Genomic DNA, 22,110 nt, shown 5'->3' on the forward strand with positions numbered 1-22,110 from the left:
CTGATTTCTTTTTTAATGATAATCATATGTAATTTTTTTTTGACTGGGTGACTATACAGTGCACCTGACCAGATTTAGTGATGTAAGTGAGAAATGACTAGATTTAGTTTTTCATGTTAATTGACCAAAATTCCTCTAAACATGGAGTACATTCTTGAAGTATTAAACATATTTTTGACTTGAACATTAGGTACATTAGTTGAACTTTGTAAGAGTGCAATCAGGGTATATTAGGCCTCGGTGGAGGATAGAGAGAGATCAGAAGGATAATTCAGATAGGCCTCGGAAGAGGACAGGCAGAAGTTCTCGAGTGTCCGAATTAAAGGAGGGGTGTCAAGATTTGTAAAAGAATGTTTAATTCGGACCATTGCGCAACTGAGTGTGCAACTGAGGCATCTTTGTGTGCATCAGCATATTTTTCTAGCGCTGGGGCAATCCGCTCCGCTCAGGCAGTTCAGCCGAGATTTTCCGTAAGAAAGTAGTCCGTCCACTCTCTAAATATTTTGTATTATCGGAATAAACATGTATGTGTCGCAAATCATCTTCACCTATTACTCTGACCTCAATTCCTAACATTTAATGCTCGATAATAATATGCGATTTCATTTAAAAAACCACCTAGATGATATATTTCTGAAATCAACCGGTGTTATATAGTCTCAGCTATAGGAATCATCTGCACCATTAGCTGTCGCTTATAGAAATATTGGGCTCAGTCAGAAATGCGTGTTAGCTAAAATAGACCCTTGGAATTATGTATGAGTGATGGTGGTGGTAAAAAGTGCCACTATACTAGTGTTAGTGCCACACTGACCTATGCTGAGAGATCCTATTCCGACGGAGGGTGCGGATTGAGAAGCCTCCTTTCTCATACAGCATATTCCGTGCTCCATCTCAATGGGATAAAAAAGTCTCCTAAACATGACGAAACCATCGGTTTGATGCAACTCGCTAAAGCCAGTTTCGCTGCCCGAGTTTGGTCGACTTTTCGGCCCAGTTTTCGCCTCCCCCCCCCCCCCCCCCCCCCGAGCTGCATCTTAGTCGACCTCTCATAAAGCAGCCTGAGTCATTTGCATAAAAAGTTCTCCAAAACATTATAGAAGCATTGGTTTGATCCGACCCACGCAAGCCAGTTTCGCTGCTCGAGTTCGGTCGCACCTCCCCACCACCCCCCCCCCCCCCCCCCCCCGCCCGGGGATATATTCTGAGCTGCATCTTAGTCGACCTTTCAAGATGCAGTCGCAATCATTTGCATAAAAAATTCTCCAAAACATGGCGAAAGCATCGGTTAAATGCGGCTCGCTGACTCTGAAATCGGTGGCGTAACCCCCCCCCCCCCTTCCTCATAAGGCAAAATAGTTCAGTTTTTGAGTTTGAATGGTCTCTAGCCTATTCAGAGGATACAATAGAATCAAGAAACCATCAAAGAATCTTATAGGCGACCAATAAACCCGGGTGTCAAAACTACCAATTACCTATACGCCGAATTGGCAACTTTGACCCCCAAAATGGGGGGTAAAACTTCGAGATAGGAAGAAACGCCCATGGACACTTTTGATCAGTGGGTTAAGACCTACAACATATCGAAACACCAGTCGATTTAACCGGGCCCACTTTTCCCATAAGACCGGTCTGTCGTCCTTTAAAAGTTCATAAACCCCCCTGTGCCCCATCAGAAAAGTGTCTGAGGACAATTGGACCCTCAAATTTGGATTCCTTGGGGTCGATTACCCATGAATACACATTGTTTCCGAGTCTCCACGTCAATTTAACGAACTTGAATTTTTTTGAAAGGGGGCTCTGTCCCCCACCTTTAGGGGTCGGTATTTTGGACCCGGATGGGCCGATTTTGGATTTCTTGGTGTCGATTCAAGTTAAAAATTTCCGTACATTCTGACTCCGATGAAATAATTTCAAAATTTTGACATTAACCCTGACTTTTGAAGTACGAACCCCTCTTTTACTCCCCAAGGGCCGCCAGGGGGACTCTGGGACCATGAAATTCGGATTCCTTGGGGTCGATTCCCTTTTCATCCCCGCGATCCTGGACTTCGTGCGACCCAAATTAACTGAGAAAATGGCCTGGTACGGTAGGTCTGGGCCACCCTATATAACGAATGGTCTAGAGCCTGACCATTTAAAAGCAGGGTTGCAGAAACTCCCTCCCTTCTGGCACACACCCAGGCCGACTCCATGTTACAGGGAAACTCCTGCGAGAAAGGGAAAAAAGGGGGCAGCTGCCATGAAATGCGGGAGAATCTTATGCAAATTACGGCATATCAGCTATCTATAATTGGGCTGATTTTATTGAAATGAAAGGGAGAAGTTAGGTTTCCAACTTTTACCAAGAAAAATTTTTTAAACTATGAGAACCAAACATATTTTGAAACCATATATATCCCACTAGGAGAATAATATCCTTGCCACGCACTTTAAGGTTTTGTGTGATTGTAGAAAGAGGTTTATGGTCAGAAAACCGTGATTAGTTGTAGTTCTGGTGGGTGACACTTTCCTCTTTGCTGTATTTTCATGCTTATAAATTTAACACACTAGGAAAAGCAAATATCTCTTTGACATCGGTAGTTTCATAATAGTCACTGCCAGAAATATCTGTTGGTACACCAGACGAAGCGTTTTGGGTGATGGAACGTTTTCAGAGGTTTTTAAGGTATTTTTATTTTATTTTTATTTAACCTCCGAATAAAATTTTGTCTTTAAACATAATTGACGTGAATTCTTGTGAGATACACTCTTAAGACTCAAAGGAAAATCCCCACATTTTTTTCTTAATTGATAAAGTCAACAAAAAGTGCAGGAATAAAGGTGTCACCCGAATTACAGACATGTCACCAGAACTTCAGGTACTTCATTAGAACTATCAAATGACATTGAGTTTCCCGCTTTTCATGAATGTAAACTCTTATATATTTGCTTAAGTATGCCTGCAAAAATATGTAGATGCTAATGTGTGTACACGAAAATATACACGCTAAAGTATTTTCCATTTTTACGTAGAAAACTCCTGCTTTGTAATCCATAATTCTCAATGTTGTGAATTTCTCCCAGATGAATGACAGTTGTTGATAATCTTTTGATAAACTCCGTTTTTCGATCAAAACAGGATAACCAACTGATTTCAACAGAAAAAATTGGTTTTCTCCAAGGATCATCAAAGTCAGAAAGGGGTCGTTCAAAATAAACTTAACTGTAAAAATTGCATATTTTGACTCTGCATTCTTTCTCAACGTATCCATAACGCAGGGCTGTACGTCTGTAATACATTTTCTGATGCTTTGCTCTTCTCCTCTACTCTTATGTCAAGGTTTTTTTCATTACTTTCGGATGGCAGAGCCTCGCCAAGTTTCGCCTTTTTTTTCTTCATACCCAAGTTGGTCAATAGGACAGGGCTGAAAAAATGACAAGGCTGTCAAGCTTATCGTAAGGCAAACTTCCAGGCCAAGTTTCAACTTGAAGTGACAACTCATTTAGGCTGTGCAGCGTTGCTAATTTTTAATTTTTTATATGCTAAAATTAAGAAATTCTGAACTAATAGTCCAGTACATCATAATTAAACAGACTAGTACATCAGTCTACAGGCTGATTACTACCTTGAGATATTTAGAGGGGCCGATAAGTGGAAAATATCATGAGAATCGTGCACTTCTAAAAGAAAGCATGAAAATTTCAGGGATTCATCTCTACCCTATAGGCATTCGATTTAGACGTAGACCCCAAAAATCTGAGCTCCCTGGGGGGGGGGGGGGGGCAGGGGCCCCCAAATTTTGAATTTTGAATGACTACTGATTGGCTAATGTTGGCGTAATTTTTTTACAGCAAGACGATGGGAAAGAGCCGTATGCAAAAACGACATTTTTCGCCCCCCCACTAAAACTTATTCAAACTTCCTCTATCAGTTACTAATACTGGAGCGCTTCTTTCCCCAAATTTTCAGACCCCCAAAAAATTTTGGGGGGGCGCTAGGGGGGGGTGGAAGTCAAAACCTGTGACCCTCGATATCTTTCGAACGAAACAAGATATTGAGGCCCGGTTTGGACGAAAAATCGTCTAAAATTGCGTACTTTAAGATTCTAAAGGTCAAAATCCCAAAATTAAATTTTTAACTTAACTTATGTGCTTTTTTTCAGTTTTTGAGGAAAAACAATTTCTTTTAAACAGATTAAACTGAAATTTCACATTTTTTGATTTGAACCAAAACCAGTTTTTTAAATTGTTCGTCTTTTTCCGCATCCAACGAGTGGTCGTATAAGCTGGGGAACCGAACGGTTCCGGAGTTATGATCGATTGAAGTTTCCGCTCAACGCGCGCCGACCGATTTTCGCGCGCAAAAAAGTCGGATTTGACTGTTATTAAATCAGATTTAATGTTCAAACTGAGCAAAATGCATTATTAGGGACTCTTGAGGGTCGCTGAGTCCAGAAATTACAGATACTTCCAAAAAATTCACGTTTTTAAAATTACAGCTCCGTACAGGACCACTGAGCGGCCGGTCGGCGCTCAGTGGGCCTCTAAAATAGCGCTACGGAGCTGTAATTTTAAAAACGTGAATTTTTTGGAAGTATCTATAATTTCTGGACTCAGCGACCCTCAAGAGTCCCTAATAATGCATTTTGCTCAGTTTGAACATTAAATCTGATTTAATAACAGTCAAATCCGACTTTTTTGCGCGCGAAAATCGGTCGGCGCGCGTTGAGCGGAAACTTCAATCGATCATAACTCCGGAACCGTTCGGTTCCCCAGCTTATACGACCACTCGTTGGATGCGGAAAAAGACGAACAATTTAAAAAACTGGTTTTGGTTCAAATCAAAAAATGTGAAATTTCAGTTTAATCTGTTTAAAAGAAATTGTTTTTCCTCAAAAACTGAAAAAAAGCACATACGTTAAGTTAAAAATTTAATTTTGGGATTTTGACCTTTAGAATCTTAAAGTACGCAATTTTAGACGATTTTTCGTCCAAACCGGGCCTCAATATCTTGTTTCGTTCGAAAGATATCGAGGGTCACAGGTTTTGACTTCCACCCCCCCCTAGCGCCCCCCCAAAATTTTTTGGGGGTCTGAAAATTTGGGGAAAGAAGCGCTCCAGTATTAGTAACTGATAGACGAAGTTTGAATAAGTTTTGGTGGGGGGGCGAAAAATGTCGTTTTTGCATACGGCTCTTTTATTAAGAACGAAAATAGTTCTTATGAATTTTTCTGTGGGATCGATATTTAAAGCGTGAAACGGGAAAAACCATCGGGGGACGGGGAGCCGGCTACTCTGAGGCAGATCCGCGCGATGCGCTGCCTGCCCGGGACGCGCGCGGCGGCGCAGTACGGTGTTCCCGACGAAACAGCCGCTTGTCTTTGTTTAATCTCACTGATGCGCAGTTTCAAAAACAATTATGAACATCAGTAATGCCTAAATACTTTTCCTTAGTAATATGAGCCCTACTCTTTATCAGTAATACATAAAAACAAGCAAAAGGCAAAATACTCCAATGTGAGAGCGCCAAGTCAACAAGAGGGGTTGGTCATCGCGCATCACGCGTCTTGTTTTCTCTGAATACAGAGCTTTTCTAACCTCAGCACAGAGTAAATTACCCTTTCCTTACGTAAGTTTTGTAAAGGATTACATTTTTTTAAGATATTAGAGCGAAAAAGCAAGTTTTAATACGATATTGACCCCACTTTTTTATGACTATTGGAAATGGTGGATCCTTGATAACTTATTTTTCATGTTACTTTCGGCAAATGGGACCATGAGCTGCTTAGATAAGCAATAATTTTGCAAAACTTGACGCAAAGATATTACTTGAGAAGTAAGGGGGGGGGGGGGTCTTCACAGTCCCTTCGCCACTAAGGTTACCAGATTTCCTTCATTTTCCTCTAATATCGTTTTTCGTACATGTTAATTGGTTTCTCACAATTGCATAGGTACTGATACATATGGAACATTCCGACAATGTTCTTCTCTCCTCTTTTTTCCCTCAGCCAGTCAATAGAAGTTTCCATTTTCATGAACTCCCCACTCTTTCAGTTATTCAACAAATATGCATCTTTCAAAAAATAGAACAATATATCAAATAAATGAATAATAAAAAGAAGATATCTGCATACTATCGCTTTTTTTTATCGAGTCACCCTTCAAGATATTATCGGTACTTACCACGAGACATAAAAAATGGAATCACCAGTAAAAAAAATCCATGTATATTATCTTTCATTTTGTTCTATAGAGTTTGGAGTGGAGTTGGTAACGTTTGTATTGAAAAAAATATTAATATAGGAGAAAATTTATTTATCATGCAGGTTTTGATCCTTTAAAGAACCTGTTAGAAGGACCAGTATCTCAGGAAGAAATTCTTGGCATTTCTTCTTTTTCAACCCGCAAATCTTGTACCGATTTTGGATTTGTATGGAGCGCATGGAAGAGTTCTAGGTAAGTATGTCGGAGACAATTTTCAAGAAACGGGACTTGCAAAATATGCAATGCACAAAACGTACACCTTCTTTTTATTGTACAGTATAACACTGATCGAATTACCTTTATTGATTATGAAAAGGTTAATTGAGGACACCGCACCAAGAACAGCCTATAACTGGAAACCGCGTTTTGAAAAAAACGCATTTAAAGTTTTGTTTTTGATGTGCTGCGCAGACTTTTCTAAGCAGGTACCCTGTTTTGGTATTTTTGGGCGACCTAACCCTTCTATTGAAGGATGCCGGGTAGATTTTGCGATACATTTTGGGTTTACACTCTAATATATTTATTTCAAAAAAGCGGTTTATAGGTCATTATTACGCCCAACAGTCATTTTGGTGGCAATATGAAGTATAAATCATTTTAATCACGCTTGATTAACGCAAAATGAAAGAACATCGATAGTGAGTGAAGAAAGGGGTAACTAGCACCTTATAGGCCCTTAAGTTTATAGGCCCGTTTATAGGTCGTTCTTGCACCCATCGATCCAGAGGCCTGACTTAACTCGGAAAAAAAAGGTTTTTTCGACCTCGAGCCGTTACCTATCTATATTCTATCGCTACCACAGCATAGTCCAAGGTACGTAGAATCCGAAAAGCAGATGGGCGTAATAACGACCTATACGCCTATAGGCGGTTCTTGGTGCGGTGTCCTCAATTATAGATTTAATAAATAGATTTAATTGATGACATAAGAGCAGGATAGGTTCCCAGCAGGCGCGACTTCCTATCACTCAAATGAACCGTTTTTACAGATAGCAGATATTGCCAGGTATAATTATTACTCAATAATGTTCTTTGTACTGTACAAGAAGCAGTTCAACAAAGGTTTTTTGGGGGTCTTTTATATCCCTATCAAGCTTTCTCACGATTCCTCTGACGTTTTTTTGGAGCAAATTTTGAAGGTGGTTTCGGTCCTCTTAAAAAAATGCCTAAACGTAGCAATGATGTACCAACATGTTCCTCAAAGAGAGGAGAATACGCATGTTTTCATGCATACTCAATTTTTACAAAATTAGGTTCCCTGTCTTAAAAGTCTGGCTGGAAGCCGTCACCAGGGAACTTTAAGCATATATAGATACCATTCTGGTAACGCAGAAAAAGAGGGGGAAAAAACACTTTAATATCATTTTTCAGGTCACCTTGGTATACAAATAAGATTTGTGACTTTACCCCGCCCCCCTCTCCGAGACAATTGTGCATCAGATTTATTTCGTTCAACTGATTTAGTCTGATACAGTTATCTTGGATGCTTTAATAAAACTTGACAAACCCATACAACAAAACAATCCGGAACTCCAGCACTTAACCCCTTCTTCTTCTGTTGCCGTGCGCTCGCTTGTATACATGTATTTTGTATTACCTGCAAAAGTTAAGCCCTATTTTAAGGCCTCATTGGTAGTACGATATATTCATAATATTTTCAAAACTGCGCATCGGTGAGATTAAACAAAGACAAGCGGCTGTTTCGTCGGTAACACCGTACTGCGCCGCCGCGCGCGTCCCGGGCAGGCAGCGCAGCGCGCAGATCTGCCTCAGAACGGCCGGCTCCCCGTCCCCCGATGGTTTTCCCGTTTCACGCCTTAAATATCGATCCCATAGAAAAATTCATAAGTACTACCTTTGTTCTTAATAAAATTTCCCATCGTCTTGCTGTAAAAAAATTACGCCAACATTAGCCATTCAGTAGTTATTCAAAATTCAAAATTTTGGGGGCCCCCTGCCCCCCCCCCCCCCCCCAGGGGGCTCAGATTTTTGGGGTCTACGTCTAAATCGAATGCCTATAGGGTAGAGATAAATCCCTGAAATTTTCATGCTTTCTCCCAGAAGATGCTTCTCTCCAGAAGATTGTTCCGCTTATCGGCCCCACTAATTGTAGAATTGCAATCAAAGGCCATGTTGAACTTTTCGAAGCAGTGTTGCCAATTTTTCAAAATAAAATGGGGGTGTTTTTGAGTTTTTTGGCGGAAAACGTTTCTTCATGGGCCATTACTTTGACGTGTATGGGCTAAAAATTACTATACGATAGTAAATAATCGATGTGTATGTAGGAAATCGAATTTCAAAAGCAATGCTGCCAAGTTTATTTTCATTTCTTACAAAAATTAAAGATATTCTGAAGTGAATGCTCGAAAAACGTAATTCTTAAAGCATTCCTTCCATTCTGATTGCTGAATATCACCATGGTATAGTGACACCATGAGCACTATTTAAAGCATGAATGGAATTTCTAGAGCAACATTGCCTAAGTGTGTACATTTACTTCACGATAAGACGTTGATGTTTTTTCTTATATGAGGTAAAATGGAGGTATTTTGGGGCTCATTCTTGGAAAACAAAATATATCGTCAAACTTCCTGTTGAAATCACTAGTTGCTGCAAGTGAGCATATGAGCGTGAGATCTTGGTAAATAAAATAGGCCATATTTTCAATTTATGGGGCAGGAGGTTTCTTTTTTTCCTATTTTATCCTAAAGGAAATTAATCATCGAAAGAGGGGGGAAACTAACTGAAATTGGGAGAAGGGTTGGAATTCTCTGCATCCCTGTTAATAGTACTGATTACTAACTAGTTTCGAGTGGCTCACCATTATGACATCATCAGATAATTCAGTATGGAATTATCCTTCAAAATACCCAAGGACAGCTATTACTTTCCTGAACTGTCTCTTCATTTAAAGCGCCATGCCATATCTGTTTTCTTGTCGTTCCTCACTTAGACTTAACGTGGGAGTTCAATGAGTTTATTCAAAATTTTTCGTCAGTAAACAGTATTCAAACGGAAGAAATTGACCTTGCTTCTTTTCATGCTGAAGGCGGAGCATGATGGCGTGTGATAAAGTGATTTGCCTCTCAGACATAAGGATGAAGGTTATTTGTGCTCCTGATTTGCATTCATTCACAAAAAATTAAGGTTGTCCTAACCTTTTTTTTCACCTTCTGAAATAATCTTTCCTCTTCTAAGGTAATAGCTGTTTTTTTTAATATTTTTTTTTTAAAATTATTGTTCTCATTTTTTGCTCAGTGATCAAACCAACCAAGTTTGACAAAGTTGTCAAGAGAGAAATTTGCCAAATAACAACTCCTGGGACTCGAATTTTCAGTGTTCTGGACGGGGAATGCAAAGAAGCCGGTAACCGCTATTTGTTGGCCATCGTCGAAAAAGTAAGAATTGACCTCATTACTAAGTGCTTCTTTTAAAAGTACGATAGTTCTGTACGTAGAGTTTAATAGAATAACATGAAAGAATCAACAATTTTTTTCTTTTTAGGGGCCATTAATTCAGAAGTGTAGTGTTCCCAGCAATTTGGAAAACCGGGAAAAGTCAGGGAATTCATTCTTGCAAGCCTGCAATTAATTCCTCATAAAGAAAAAAAAGTACGAAAAGATTCCTTTTTCTTTACAGTTGTCGGTGGGGAGTGTTTGAATTACCCGCCATGCATTGCATTCTGACTCAGCAATTCCGGTTCATCATTCTGCTGTTCTGCGGCAATGTATCAAGGAGCCTGCTGTCAAAGTCAAATGGAACTGTAAGAAATAAACAAGGCAACCAGGGGTTTCTCTAATTTATCAGCGAATACACTGGTAGCACACCAGAAAGTCGCCAATTGTGAACATGGTTGTCTCTGATCAGTTGCCTGTGGTTGTTTGTTATCACTATTGTTGACTTCAAGGTTTTTCGCCCAGAAGGGTCCCAATGGATACCTCTTCAAACTGTTACCTTCAAAGCCCCTGGTTTTTTTCCTCTTGTCTGTTCAAGTGCGAGGCTGGAAGATTTCTAATTTAATAATCTTTGATGTTCTTTTTTCAGGAAGAAGATCGTCATAATTTTGTGTATGGAGTTTGCTTTGTTGATACTTCAATCGGTACCTTCCACATTGGTCAATTTCCAGATGATCGTCATTGTTCTCGATTGAGGACTTTGATTGCACATCATCCTCCTACCCAAGTATGTTGAATAAAAGAAGATTTTATTTTTTATATTTTGGTCTGCTCATAAGAACTTCTTTCTTTGTTTTATTTAAATGCGCTTTTAGAACATGGAACCTTAATTATATCGGTCCGTCGGTCCTCAAAAAATTTCTTTATGATTTGAAGACTCAAAGTTAAAGTTCCTCTTGGTCTCTGTTTCACAATTTTTAATTTAGATTAGGACCCGGATTTTCGTTTTAACTGGCCCTCCATGCTTCCAAATTTGGTTTTCTTGAATTTTCCTAAAAGCTGACAACACAATGAAAAACACCACATTCACAGATTTTATCTTAATTAGTAATCATTTGGCGACAGGACTAGCCGGAGTAAGTTTCACAATTATCATCATACAGTATCTTTCAGAGCAAAGATACAACATTAAGTTTTGTGAACCATTATTTTAAAACGATGTGCCACGTAGATTATGTGAATATGTTTGCAAATTGAAGCCTGAACTTTGGGCTCAAAATTTCTGGGTCTTGTATCACGACAATGCTCTTGCACATGCATCAAATCAAATCAGGTAAATTTGTCACCTGTTTACCTTGCAATCGCAATACCAAGACAAATTTACAACTTATAGAATTATTGTTAGAAAGCCAATTTAGGAAAGATACACTCAAATGATGTTACCCGAAAATGGCAAATCTTTTGCTGAGATCGCTGTGGTAGGGTACTTTTGTGAATTATTCATTTACATAATTACAGAGATGATGAGAAAAACTTGTGCTAAGGCAACTGCATGTATATTGTTAGACATTCAAGTTCTTATAGGCTGATAACCGGATTTTAATGGATTTCTAGCCCACCTTACCGTACGTTCGAATGTGGTTTTTTTTAATATTTAAGCCGGTAATATATTAAGGAACTGTACATTCCCAGATTTACATGATCTCAACTATAATCATTTGGTAATCCGAACCCCTGAATGCCCTAGTAAGATGCATAGCAGGAGCAAATACGCCAGACACCACACAAAGTGCCACCATCTTTGAAGGAGGAACAGGAAAAAGGTTTCTGTGTGAGCATTATGTAATTTTAAGGAATACAGCACAGCATTATGCAGTTTTACAGAGGGCTGAGGGTACTTTAAAAACCAAAAAGTTAGCTTTTTGTAATGCACTGTTGACCCTTTGGTCCTTCGTCTTTCTGTATCATGAATTGCTAATTTTTCCAGATCTTATATGAAAAGAATTGCATCTCTCCCAAACTTCAGGAGCTCTTCAGGACTGGAGTTGCAACAGCCTTGAAAGAAGGTCTCCATCCTGAGTCGCAGTTCTGGAGCCCATCTAAAACTTTGATCACCCTTAGTGAATCAGACTATTTTTCTGCCTCGGACTTCCCTGTAGAGTTGAAAAACTTTATCCGCGCTACTGGTGAGCTGCTTTTGTTTTCTTTCTTTTTCTTTGTGGAAAAAATTTGCATTGGATGTAGAAAAAGCCTACACTAATCAATGCTAGTTCATTATTAGATCCTACTCGAGAATGGTTAGAGCAGAATTTGACGTTCAAGCCATGTTGTAAATGGAGGCTAGAAAAGGTAATAGTACATGAGAGACTTTTGCAGGTAGGGGGCTTTCTCAAATGTTGCAATGCTCGTGTAGCTGGGTTTTCCTTAATTAGAAAAAGTATAAAAAACTCCAATAAATATACTGAATCCAGTCTTATGGAAAGAGAAATTATCCAAACTGTGTACAACCTTTTTCTAGATCACAGAAACCAACTTTGGACTCCTACTCTGTTCTTGGAGTAAGAGGCTCCAAAGGTAACTGAGGACTAAATGAGGACTGCCATGCAACACAAAAACGCCGTAAACGCCAATGAGCTTGTTAACCTGTTTCTAATTCTTACATTTTCAGAAACTGCATTGTCTCTTGATCACGCAGTAATTGTTTCAGATTTTTTCGAGCCGTTTTTCCCTCCGAAATCGACTTTTGAAGTTCGAAATTTTAAAATGCCGCGTTTGCCCGCGCTTTAGCGGCAATTCAATATGGCGCCGGAATTACTCCCTGGCTTTCTTGCCACACATTCGACCGGGCGCCGTCAGCGAGACCTCTACGCGTTCGAATATCGAGGCTAATCAAAACAACCAACTGGCACTGGCTGTTATCAATTTCATCTTTTGACAAAGATTTCTCTAGTTTTTGGCATATTTTCTTAACTGTTTTTCGTTCGACTAAAATATCTAACCCTGCTTTACGAATATCTCGACCTGCAATCTCCTTGGAACGTTGGAAAATCTGGAAATAGCTTCCAAAACCGTGTTAGTTATATGTGTGTGTCCCTATTACTTAAGTATCTAAAGGCTTGGTTTTTCAGTTGAAATCACCGTGTTTTCGGTGTTGGGGTTAACATTGCACACGATTTTTACAGTGTTTGTGTTAGTCAAAATATACTTATAAGTGTTCTTCTAATGATACATTTTCTGCGGTCATACATAGATTCTTGCACTTGCAACCATTGGGTAATCAAACAATCTTCACATTGGACGGGCTTTATGCTGCTAGAACATCTGATACCAAGCACTTACTCTAAGATTTTTGCTCCTTTCTTGCGAGTGTTAAAGTCAGTAATCTGTATATTTGCTCATTAAGTACTTCTACTTGTATATCCACATATTCTTTCCTTTGCTGTTGTGAATACTTCCTCATGACCAACTCCCTTTGAAGTCTGATAGTGCAGTAAATTATGCTTCAGTTATCTGAGCATTTATTTACTAAAAAATCAGTTCAAAGGAATTTCCTTCGACATGGATCTCCACTCTACCCTGGAACTGTGTGTGCCGGCACCAACAGACCCTTCGGCAAAAGCCGTTAAATCCTGAAATTGAAAGGTACGTACCAATAATGTTCAAACTAGAACGGAAGTAAATTTACTCCAACATGCACATGACTTGTTTTAAATTCTTTGGAACATATGTAGTTTTCTAATAAAAAATGTTTGCGGTGTGCAATGAATGTAATATCCAGTAATTGAAAATCACAAAAAAAGTAGCAAGTGTTATTCCGAAGGCACACCAAGGTATTCTCTTATCACTGGATTGACATGGAAACCTGAGGTCTCCATTTCACAGCAGAAATGTCTAGGTACTGATCAAATTATAAGTCGAAGAAAATTTGTCTAGATTTTCCTTCAGTACACCCATGGAAACCCTTAAAATCAATTATGCGCAGATGGATGCGCTAGACTCCAGCCAAAAAATTCATGTGATAGCAATATTTTGAAGTGGATGCCTCCAGTTGGTAGATTTTCTCACCTCATTTTACTGTCACCATTATCTTTTTTTGTCTCAGTCTTTAAACTCAGTTGCTTTTCCATAGTGATATTTCAATGATAAAGAGCCTTATGTATTTCATTTCAATAAATAATTTGCAAGAAAGAGGGAAGAACAACTACGAGGATTGTCCAGAGATGAGTTTACCTGTTCAATATCTCCTAAACTGAGATAGGTACTTCGAGAAAATCTGTAATAAACTTTAGAAAAGCCACCACTCTGGGTTCTCTAACGCGCCATAGATTTTTAAATTTGGCTTGATAGAACTCTAGAAAAGTGGCTTTTCCTGAATCCACCTCCTCTCCGCACAGGTCCAAAATTTTACAGAGCCTCATTCGCAAATTAGCCACTGTGTCTATCGCTAATTTTGAACCCGTGCGGAGAGGAGGTGGGTTCAGAAAATCCCACTTTTCTAGAGTTCTATCAAGCCAAATTTAAAAATCTACAGCGTATTAGAGAACCAGGGTAGTGACTTTTCAAAGCTTATTACAGATTGTCTCTACCTATCTTCGTTTAGGAAGTATTTAACAGGTAAACTTACTTTCTGGACGACTTTTACTATCCGCCATTAGAAACCATATACTTAGGTAATCGAAATTGAGAAGGGAACTTACAAAGTAGTTAGCTACTCACCTTTCATCTTCAGGATTTTTAATAACATCCATTTATTCAGAGTCAGGGCATGCATCTTCACAAAACTTGTATGTAGTTCCATGTCGAAGAATGTAACTTAAAGAAGACTTTCTGGTAAAACGCTCAGCATAGTGAGCCATTATTTACCAAAAAAAAATCAGATTCAAAGTGAATCAAAGTCATGTGGAGGATGTGATTACGTAGAAAATGAGTGGATGAGAAATTGAGATTAAATCACGGATGTTATATCTCGCATTGAGACAAACTATCAAAGAATGGCACACACTAGCAATTCACAATATACCTGTTAATAATTATGGAACACTGAACAGTTTAATAAGTTTACGGTCCCAGAATAGAAAATTGTCGAAGGCTATTTGGATTGCATTTTGCTAAAAGGAACCAGGATCATTGCCATGTTGCTAGAATTGAGCGACTTCACCCTTTGCAATTAAACTACTGTAATCATGCAATAATATGAAATTTACATGGTAATTTTTGTCTCAAGTTTACAGTTTTTAGCGTGTGAAATAGAAAATGTTTATAGGTGGCCAGGTTTTTCTTCCAAGACAAAAGAAGTTGCACAATCTTAGCAACATTGCAATGCTCTTGGTTCCTTTTTGCAAAATGCAGTCCATTTATTCTTGGGTGGCTTCTTAAGAGTAAACAAGTGATACCTACATGTAATATATTGTGGATATTTCTTTAAAGAGAGCCATTGAGGGAAGGACATTCGATTACTGATTCTATTTAGATTGCTGTAAATGAGAAGTAGGAAGTTTTCTCCAAAATATTTACTTCCCGAAACAAAGCACAACGCTTCGCATCATGAAGCTTCGGCATGGTCAGTAACAGTGTCAGGATTTGACCGGCCGATCTGTTGTTGTTTCTGAAGTTTAAGCAAAAACTATTGCCAAAACATATGCACTCTACATTTTCAAGAAGAATTATTCCCAAATTCACTTCACTACCATGGAAACTCAGTATCTCAGTGTACTGAAATGACTAAGTAAACTAGCACAAATTTGGTCAATATTTTCGGATTTTCCAACGTTCCAAGGAGATTGCAGGTCGAGATATTCGTAAAGCAGGGTTAGATATTTTAGTCGAACGAAAAACAGTTCAGAAAATATGCCAAAAACTAGAGAAATCTATGTCAAAAGATGAAATTGATAACAGCCAGTTGGTTGTTTTGATTAGCCTCGATATTCGAACGCGTAGAGGTCCCGCTGACGGCGCCCCGTCGAATGTGTGGCAAGAAAGCCAGGGGGTAATTCCGGCGCCATATTGAATTGCCGCTAAAGCGCGGGCAAACGCGGCATTTTAAAATTTCGAACTTCAAAAGTCGATTTCGGAGGGAAAAACGGCTCGAAAAAATCTGAAAAAATTACTGCGTGATCAGGAGACAATGCAGTTTCTGAAAAGGCAAGAATTAGAAACAGGTTAACAAGCTCATTTAACTTTTTTGGAAACAATGTATCATAGCAGAAAAACTTGTGTGCCTTGGGACAACGTTTTCACAGAACTCTTTCGCAAATACTATCAAGAACTTTACTTGAAAATTTGAGGTGCACGAGTGAAACAGTTTTTATTTTACAAAGTGTTAAGTTCCAAAAACTGCGGGAAAATCTTGATGGATTTACGGCATTCTTGCTTAGCATGGCAGAGGAGGACTGAGGCTAGATTGAGAGTCAGGGAGGCTCCAGGCTCAGGTGAAATAATCCTACCACTTGCAAAAATATTTGTTGATTCTCATATCAAAGCTTTAACAAAAATCATAAATAAATTAATAACAACAGGAGAATTCTCAGAATTATGGAAATCGGCAAAATTAGCATTAATAACCGAAGGAGACAACCCAAAAATTCGTAAATGCAGACCTGTTTGTATGATTAACAGTATAGTTAAGATTTATGAATGCATCATATAGTGTTGCCTATTAGCTGGTCTGGAGCTGTCTCCTGATCATATTGGTTTCCATCATGATTTTTGAGACATTATCTACAAGGATAACTCTTATTTTTGCTCTCGCAAAAGTTTGCAACAGGTCCAATGTTCACACTGAAACTTATTCGAGTAGGTGTCAGATCATACAATTTGCTTTAACACCACTGCTCCCAAGGCTGTAGTGATTGAATTAGGGCTTGCTAGTCTTGGCGTCGCACAATGTGTCAAAACCCCTATCTAGCTGCTCAAAACCTCTCCTTGTCCAGTTTTGGACGTGGAGAGACCACCCAGTTTTGGAAAAGCCTCATGATGAGGTTCACTCGATTCGCGCGCGTGGTGAGATGCTGCCTCTGTCTCAACAATTGACCTGTGACAGCCCGTGGGGGGGAAGATCGCATAACGCCGCACGCCCGCTTTTACACTAGGAATTGCCGAACAAAATATGCTCGCATTCTCAATGTTGCCAAAACATGCAGCCAAACCAAAGATATATCACATCTAGATAGTTTTCCAAACACTCTCATATAAGTTTTCTGCTGCTCAGTGTGGTTTCACACTTTTGCGACTCTACTAAAGCCAGGAAAAGTAATCAGTCTTGTGCACTGTTTTCAATGAGCAATTAGAATATTTAAATAATTTTTTTGGAGAAATCAGCTGTCTTGTTTACTTTCTCTGGCCTTTGACATCTCGTTTCATCCAGAAATAACACTTCTTCTCTTCATGACGAAGTACTCTAGAAAAAGCAATACACTGGCACTCCTCCTGAAGGCGAGATTGAGGTGGGACGTTTACCAGCTGCAATCCTCATTAGTTTAGCGATCAAAATCTTTATTTTGGTGATAACCATGATAGATACGTGACCAGTGGGTACCTGTGGACCCACTGTGACCATGAATAATACCATTTGTTGCCTTGATACTAGGGGGGTTTTGAGCAGCTAGATTTGAGTTTTGACGCACTGTGCGTCGGCGGCGGATCAAGCGCGCAGGCCAGCAGGAATGGAGATGTTGCATGTGTGAGAAATTTTTGATTTAACTATTGATTCTCATGTAAAAGTTCGCGAGGAACACATATGGTTCAATGGAGATGTTGCATGTATGAGGAATTTGCGATTTGACTATTGATTTTTGTGGAAAAGTTCGGAAGAAACTCGATGGTGCCACTGGTTTTCTCTGAAATCAACTCCCAAGCTCAAAAAAAGCTCTCAAGTTGAGACCAAAATGGATGGGATATCCCACGCTATCTTGAGAGTCCACCTCTACATCAAGACAAACTCTCCATGCGAAGATAGGGAGCAAATACATTGACAGGGCTCCACTTTAATTGGGGTCTCCCAAACTGAAAACACGGCAACCCTGCTAATGTATTTGCTCCCTATCTTTGCATGGAGAGTTTGTCTTGATGTAGACGTGGACTCTCAGGATAGTGTGGGATATCCCCTCCATTTTGGACACAACTTGAGAGCTTTCACTAAGCTTGGGAGTTGATTTCAGAGAAAACCAGTGGCACCATCGTGTTTCTTCCGAACTTTTCCATAAGAATCAATAGTCCAATCGCAAATTCCTCATACATGCAACATCTCCATTGAACGATATTGCGATCCTAGGAACGTGTTGCTTCATTGCAGGGATGCAGAAAGTTCTTAGCTTTTCACTTTTCCAAGGGGCCTTCCGATTTTGGAAACTCGTTTACCCTCACATTTTAAAGTGGCAATTATGTTTTGCTCTCAACGTACTCTTTACCATGTTTTTACCCAAAAATAACCGTCATTTTCACCGCGGTTTTATAAGAATACATGAATTTTACCTCAATTTCATGGAAAATCAGCAACTTTTGTCCTGTGCACTTTGGCCTCCCCAATTTTGAAATCTGTTTTCTTGGCCTCATGGAAGAAAAGTTTTTGAACCCCTGATTCATTGCACTATTTTCTCTTTCCCAAATGCCAAATGTTGATTAAACTTGCAAAATTGCAAACAAATATGCTAATAATTTTGGCAGGGAACATGAGAACATCCTAAAGAGCAGCAGACCAACACAGTCAGAGAGCGTTCATAAATTACGGACAACGCACAGTGCGTTGATTACTAGGGGACGAGCGTCAAAAATCGATATCTCCGTTAAAAATTGTTGAAATTTCATGAAAAAACGGTGAGTTGCTCTTCTTGGTACGTTCTATCTTGCGACAAACAGAACTTTTTGAGGAGAACATTTTAAAGGGGTTTTTGGGCCCCGTTTTGAGGGGAAATCGGATTAAACCCTTTCAGCTTGAGATCTCTCAGAGAAAAATAGGATGTCAATCTCAAGTTCGTACCAAAAAAAATTAGCAAGTGCTTATTTTCAAAATACGTCAATTTACCGAGAGAAAAAATAGTTCAACGTTGCTGTGTTGCCATATTTTGTTTTTTTTCATTACTGGTTTTTAAACCTTAAAGAACGTAAAATAATTTTTTTTTTTTTTTTATTGAAATGCGAGCTAACTTAATTATTCTAATTGTATCTCTCATAACTTCTACGTTTTACTTCCTGTTAGCTTCATTCCTACCGGTAAGCACTATTTATTTTTGGTTTTTTCAATTTTTAAATCCTTTTTTTTTTTTGTGGTGAATATTGCATTTTGAAAGACTGCTCATTTTTAACCCTTTTTTCCACTTTCATGGAGTGGCACAAAAGAGCATTTACAGTACTTGAGCTTTTGTGCACGTGGATATATTCAGTGGTATGTGTACTTTCAGAAAATCAACGGTTCATCTGCCCAATGTTGCCCCTTTGGACGGAAATCATGATTTTCTAGGAAATTGTAGCCATTTTTCGACTTTAATTCGGAGTTCACAAATTAACCTTCTATTCTCAAGACATTTTGCACCGACACAAACAGATATTACTAGAAATGGTGTAAAGAAGTGGTAAAATTCATTTTTAAGTGTCACATGATGCCAGCTCGCTCTAAAAAAATGGCACATTTCTTTAATATTTGTATCCACGTATATGGATGCATACATATGAACTATTCCGATTACATGAACCTAGTTTCCAAAAAATATTGGCATGAATATATTAAATGGCATGTAAAATAGGGAAATTCGAAATTGAAGTAGCTCAGTGTTGCCAAACTTCATGAAAACCCCCATTTTCGCAAGACTCAAGAACCAAACAAGAGGCAGAAAACCCCGAATAATGGTAAAATTCTTTTAAATTATCATGATTTCTGTCCAAACGGGGGGCTACGGGCAGCTGAATTTTTAATTTTTGAAAGTGCACATACCACTGAATATGTCCTCATTGAAATAATTCCAATAGTTGTCAATCTTTTTTTTTTTTGCCACTTCATGAAACTTTAAAAGAACGTAGAAACAAGCCCTGCAAAAATGAAAGTTTTTATGAAATTAGGCAACACTGAGCTACTTAAATTTCAAATTTCCCCTATTTTACGTGCCATTTAATATAACCATATCAATAGTTTTTGGAAACCAGGTTCATTTAATCGGAATAAGTTCATATACAGGGTGGCCCAGACCTACCGTACCAGGCCTTTTTTTCGGTTAATTTGGGTTGCACAAAGTCCAGGATCGCGGGGATGGATAGGGAATCGACCCCAAGGAATCCGAATTTCATGGTCCCAGAGCCCCCCTGGCGCCCCTTGGTGGGTAAAAGGGGGGTCTGTACTTCAAAAGTCAGGGTAAATGTCAAAATTTTGAATTATTTCATCGGAATCAGAACGTACGGAAATTTTTAACCTGAATCGACACCAAGAAATCCAAAATCGGACCATCCGGGTCCAAAATACCGACCCCTAAAGGTGGGGGACAGAGCCCCCTTTCAAAAAAAATCAAGTTCGTTAAATTGACGTGAAGAGTCGGAAAAAATGTATGTTCACAGGTAATCGACCCCAAGGAATCCAAATTTGAGGGTCCCATTATCCTCAGACACTTTTCTGATGGGGCACAGGGGTAACCTCCACACCGGTTAAATTAGAAAGTTCAGAGACCCCCTGTGCCCCATCAGAAAAGTGTCTGAGGACAATGGGACCCTCAAATTTGGATTCCTTGGGGTCGATTACCTATGAACATACATTTTTTCCGACTCTTCACGTCAATTTAACGAACTTGATTTTTTTTGAAAGGGGGCTCTGTCCCCCACCTTTAGGGGTCGGTATTTTGGACCCGGATGGTCCGATTTTGGATTTCTTGGTGTCGATTCAGGTTAAAAATTTCCGTACGTTCTGATTCCGATGAAATAATTCAAAATTTTGACATTTACCCTGACTTTTGAAGTACAGACCCCCCTTTTACCCACCAAGGGGCGCCAGGGGGGCTCTGGGACCATGAAATTCGGATTCCTTGGGGTCGATTCCCTATCCATCCCCGCGATCCTGGACTTTGTGCGACCCAAATTAACCGAAAAAAAGGCCTGGTACGGTAGGTCTGGGCCACCCTGTATATGCATACATATACGTGGATACAAATAATAAAAAAATGTGCTATTTTTTAGAGCGAGCTGGCATCATGTGACACTTATAAATGAATTTTATCACTTCTTTACACCATTTCGAGTAATATCTATTTGTGTCAGTGCAAAATGTCTTGAAAATTGAAGGTTAATTTCTGAACTCTAAATCAAAGTCGAATGAAAGCCTTAAAACACCTGAAAAATGGCCAAATTTTCCTAGGAAACCATGATTTCTGTCCGAACGAGCAACATCGGGCAGATGAACCATTGCTTTTCTGAAAGTACACATACCACTGAATATATCCACGTGCACAAAAGGTCAAGTTCTGTCAATGCTTTTTTTTGCCACTTCATGAAAGTATTAGTGAGTGGAAAAAAGGGTTAAAAATGAGCAGTCTTTGAAAATGCAATATTCGCCACAAAAAAAAAAAAAGGATTTACAAATTGGAAAAATCAAAAATAAAGAGTGCTTACCAGTAGGAATGAAGCTGCCAGGAAGGACAGAATAGAGTACCTTCATAGACAGAGTATGGCCATTTCTGTTCCGGTTTTTCATCGGTCGCTTGAAAATAGGCTGACACGATGTTCTTAGGGCCGTACATAAACAAACAAGATGGCTGTTATCAGCAAGCAAGATTGAGGTTATGCACATCTTACATCCTCCTGTGATAAAGGTGAAAGGCGATTTAACCATGTTTTCATGTATTTTTCGTGTGCTATTCGTAGATATGCTAGTTTAAATTGTTACTGCCGCATAATTGAGATTTTTGTGAAATTTAGCTTCTCATCGATGTTAAGGTGAGCCGCCATTTTGTTTGTTTATTTACGGCCCTAAGAGCATCATGAAGCCTAAAAACTCGTTGACCAATCAAAAAGCAGAACAGTTTTCCTGTAGTAAAAAGATACGAATGGCCATACTCTGTCTATAAAGGTACTCTAGGATAGAATGACACTGAAGCCTGTTGATCAGGATGCTCCTCATTGTTGTCATCTGCAATCGGCTTCTAATCAGGAGCTCAGAACTGGCTGAAAACGACCACCTGTGCACTAGGTATGGATAAAAATCGATACTATCGCTGACAATAGTGCTGCCAGATATACCGCTTAACGTTCACCACATAATTTTTCGGAAAATTTCGACTTTCATTTTTAGGAGGATTCTTGTCACCATTCAACGCACTGTGCGACGTTTTCGGTATATTTGACCCCCCTTTCCTCATAACTGTTTTGTGATACAGGTCATACAGGTGTGATCTAACATGCTGAAAAAATGGCGCAATGCTCTCCGCGGCTCCCCTCACCTCTCCCTAAAGCATTACACAATTAGATGTAGAAATGGGTTCGACCTCTTCGGGACCATT

General features: G+C 39.2%; 1 protein-coding gene across 1 annotated transcript in view; it reads left to right on the forward strand.

The window, feature by feature from the left end:
• Msh6 (DNA mismatch repair protein Msh6) overlaps window positions 1-22,110 on the forward strand; it is an 85,997-nt gene that overhangs the window by 27,056 nt on the left and 36,831 nt on the right. Inside the window, exons 8-10 of the mRNA XM_072297115.1 lie at window positions 9,504-9,643; window positions 10,290-10,427; window positions 11,628-11,826. Of these exons, the coding sequence (XP_072153216.1) occupies window positions 9,504-9,643; window positions 10,290-10,427; window positions 11,628-11,826 (477 nt within the window). The remainder of the gene's footprint in view (window positions 1-9,503; window positions 9,644-10,289; window positions 10,428-11,627; window positions 11,827-22,110) is intronic.

The sequence above is a fragment of the Bemisia tabaci genome, chromosome 2 (assembly GCF_918797505.1).
Source record: "Bemisia tabaci chromosome 2, PGI_BMITA_v3".
NCBI lineage: Eukaryota > Metazoa > Arthropoda > Insecta > Hemiptera > Aleyrodidae > Bemisia > Bemisia tabaci.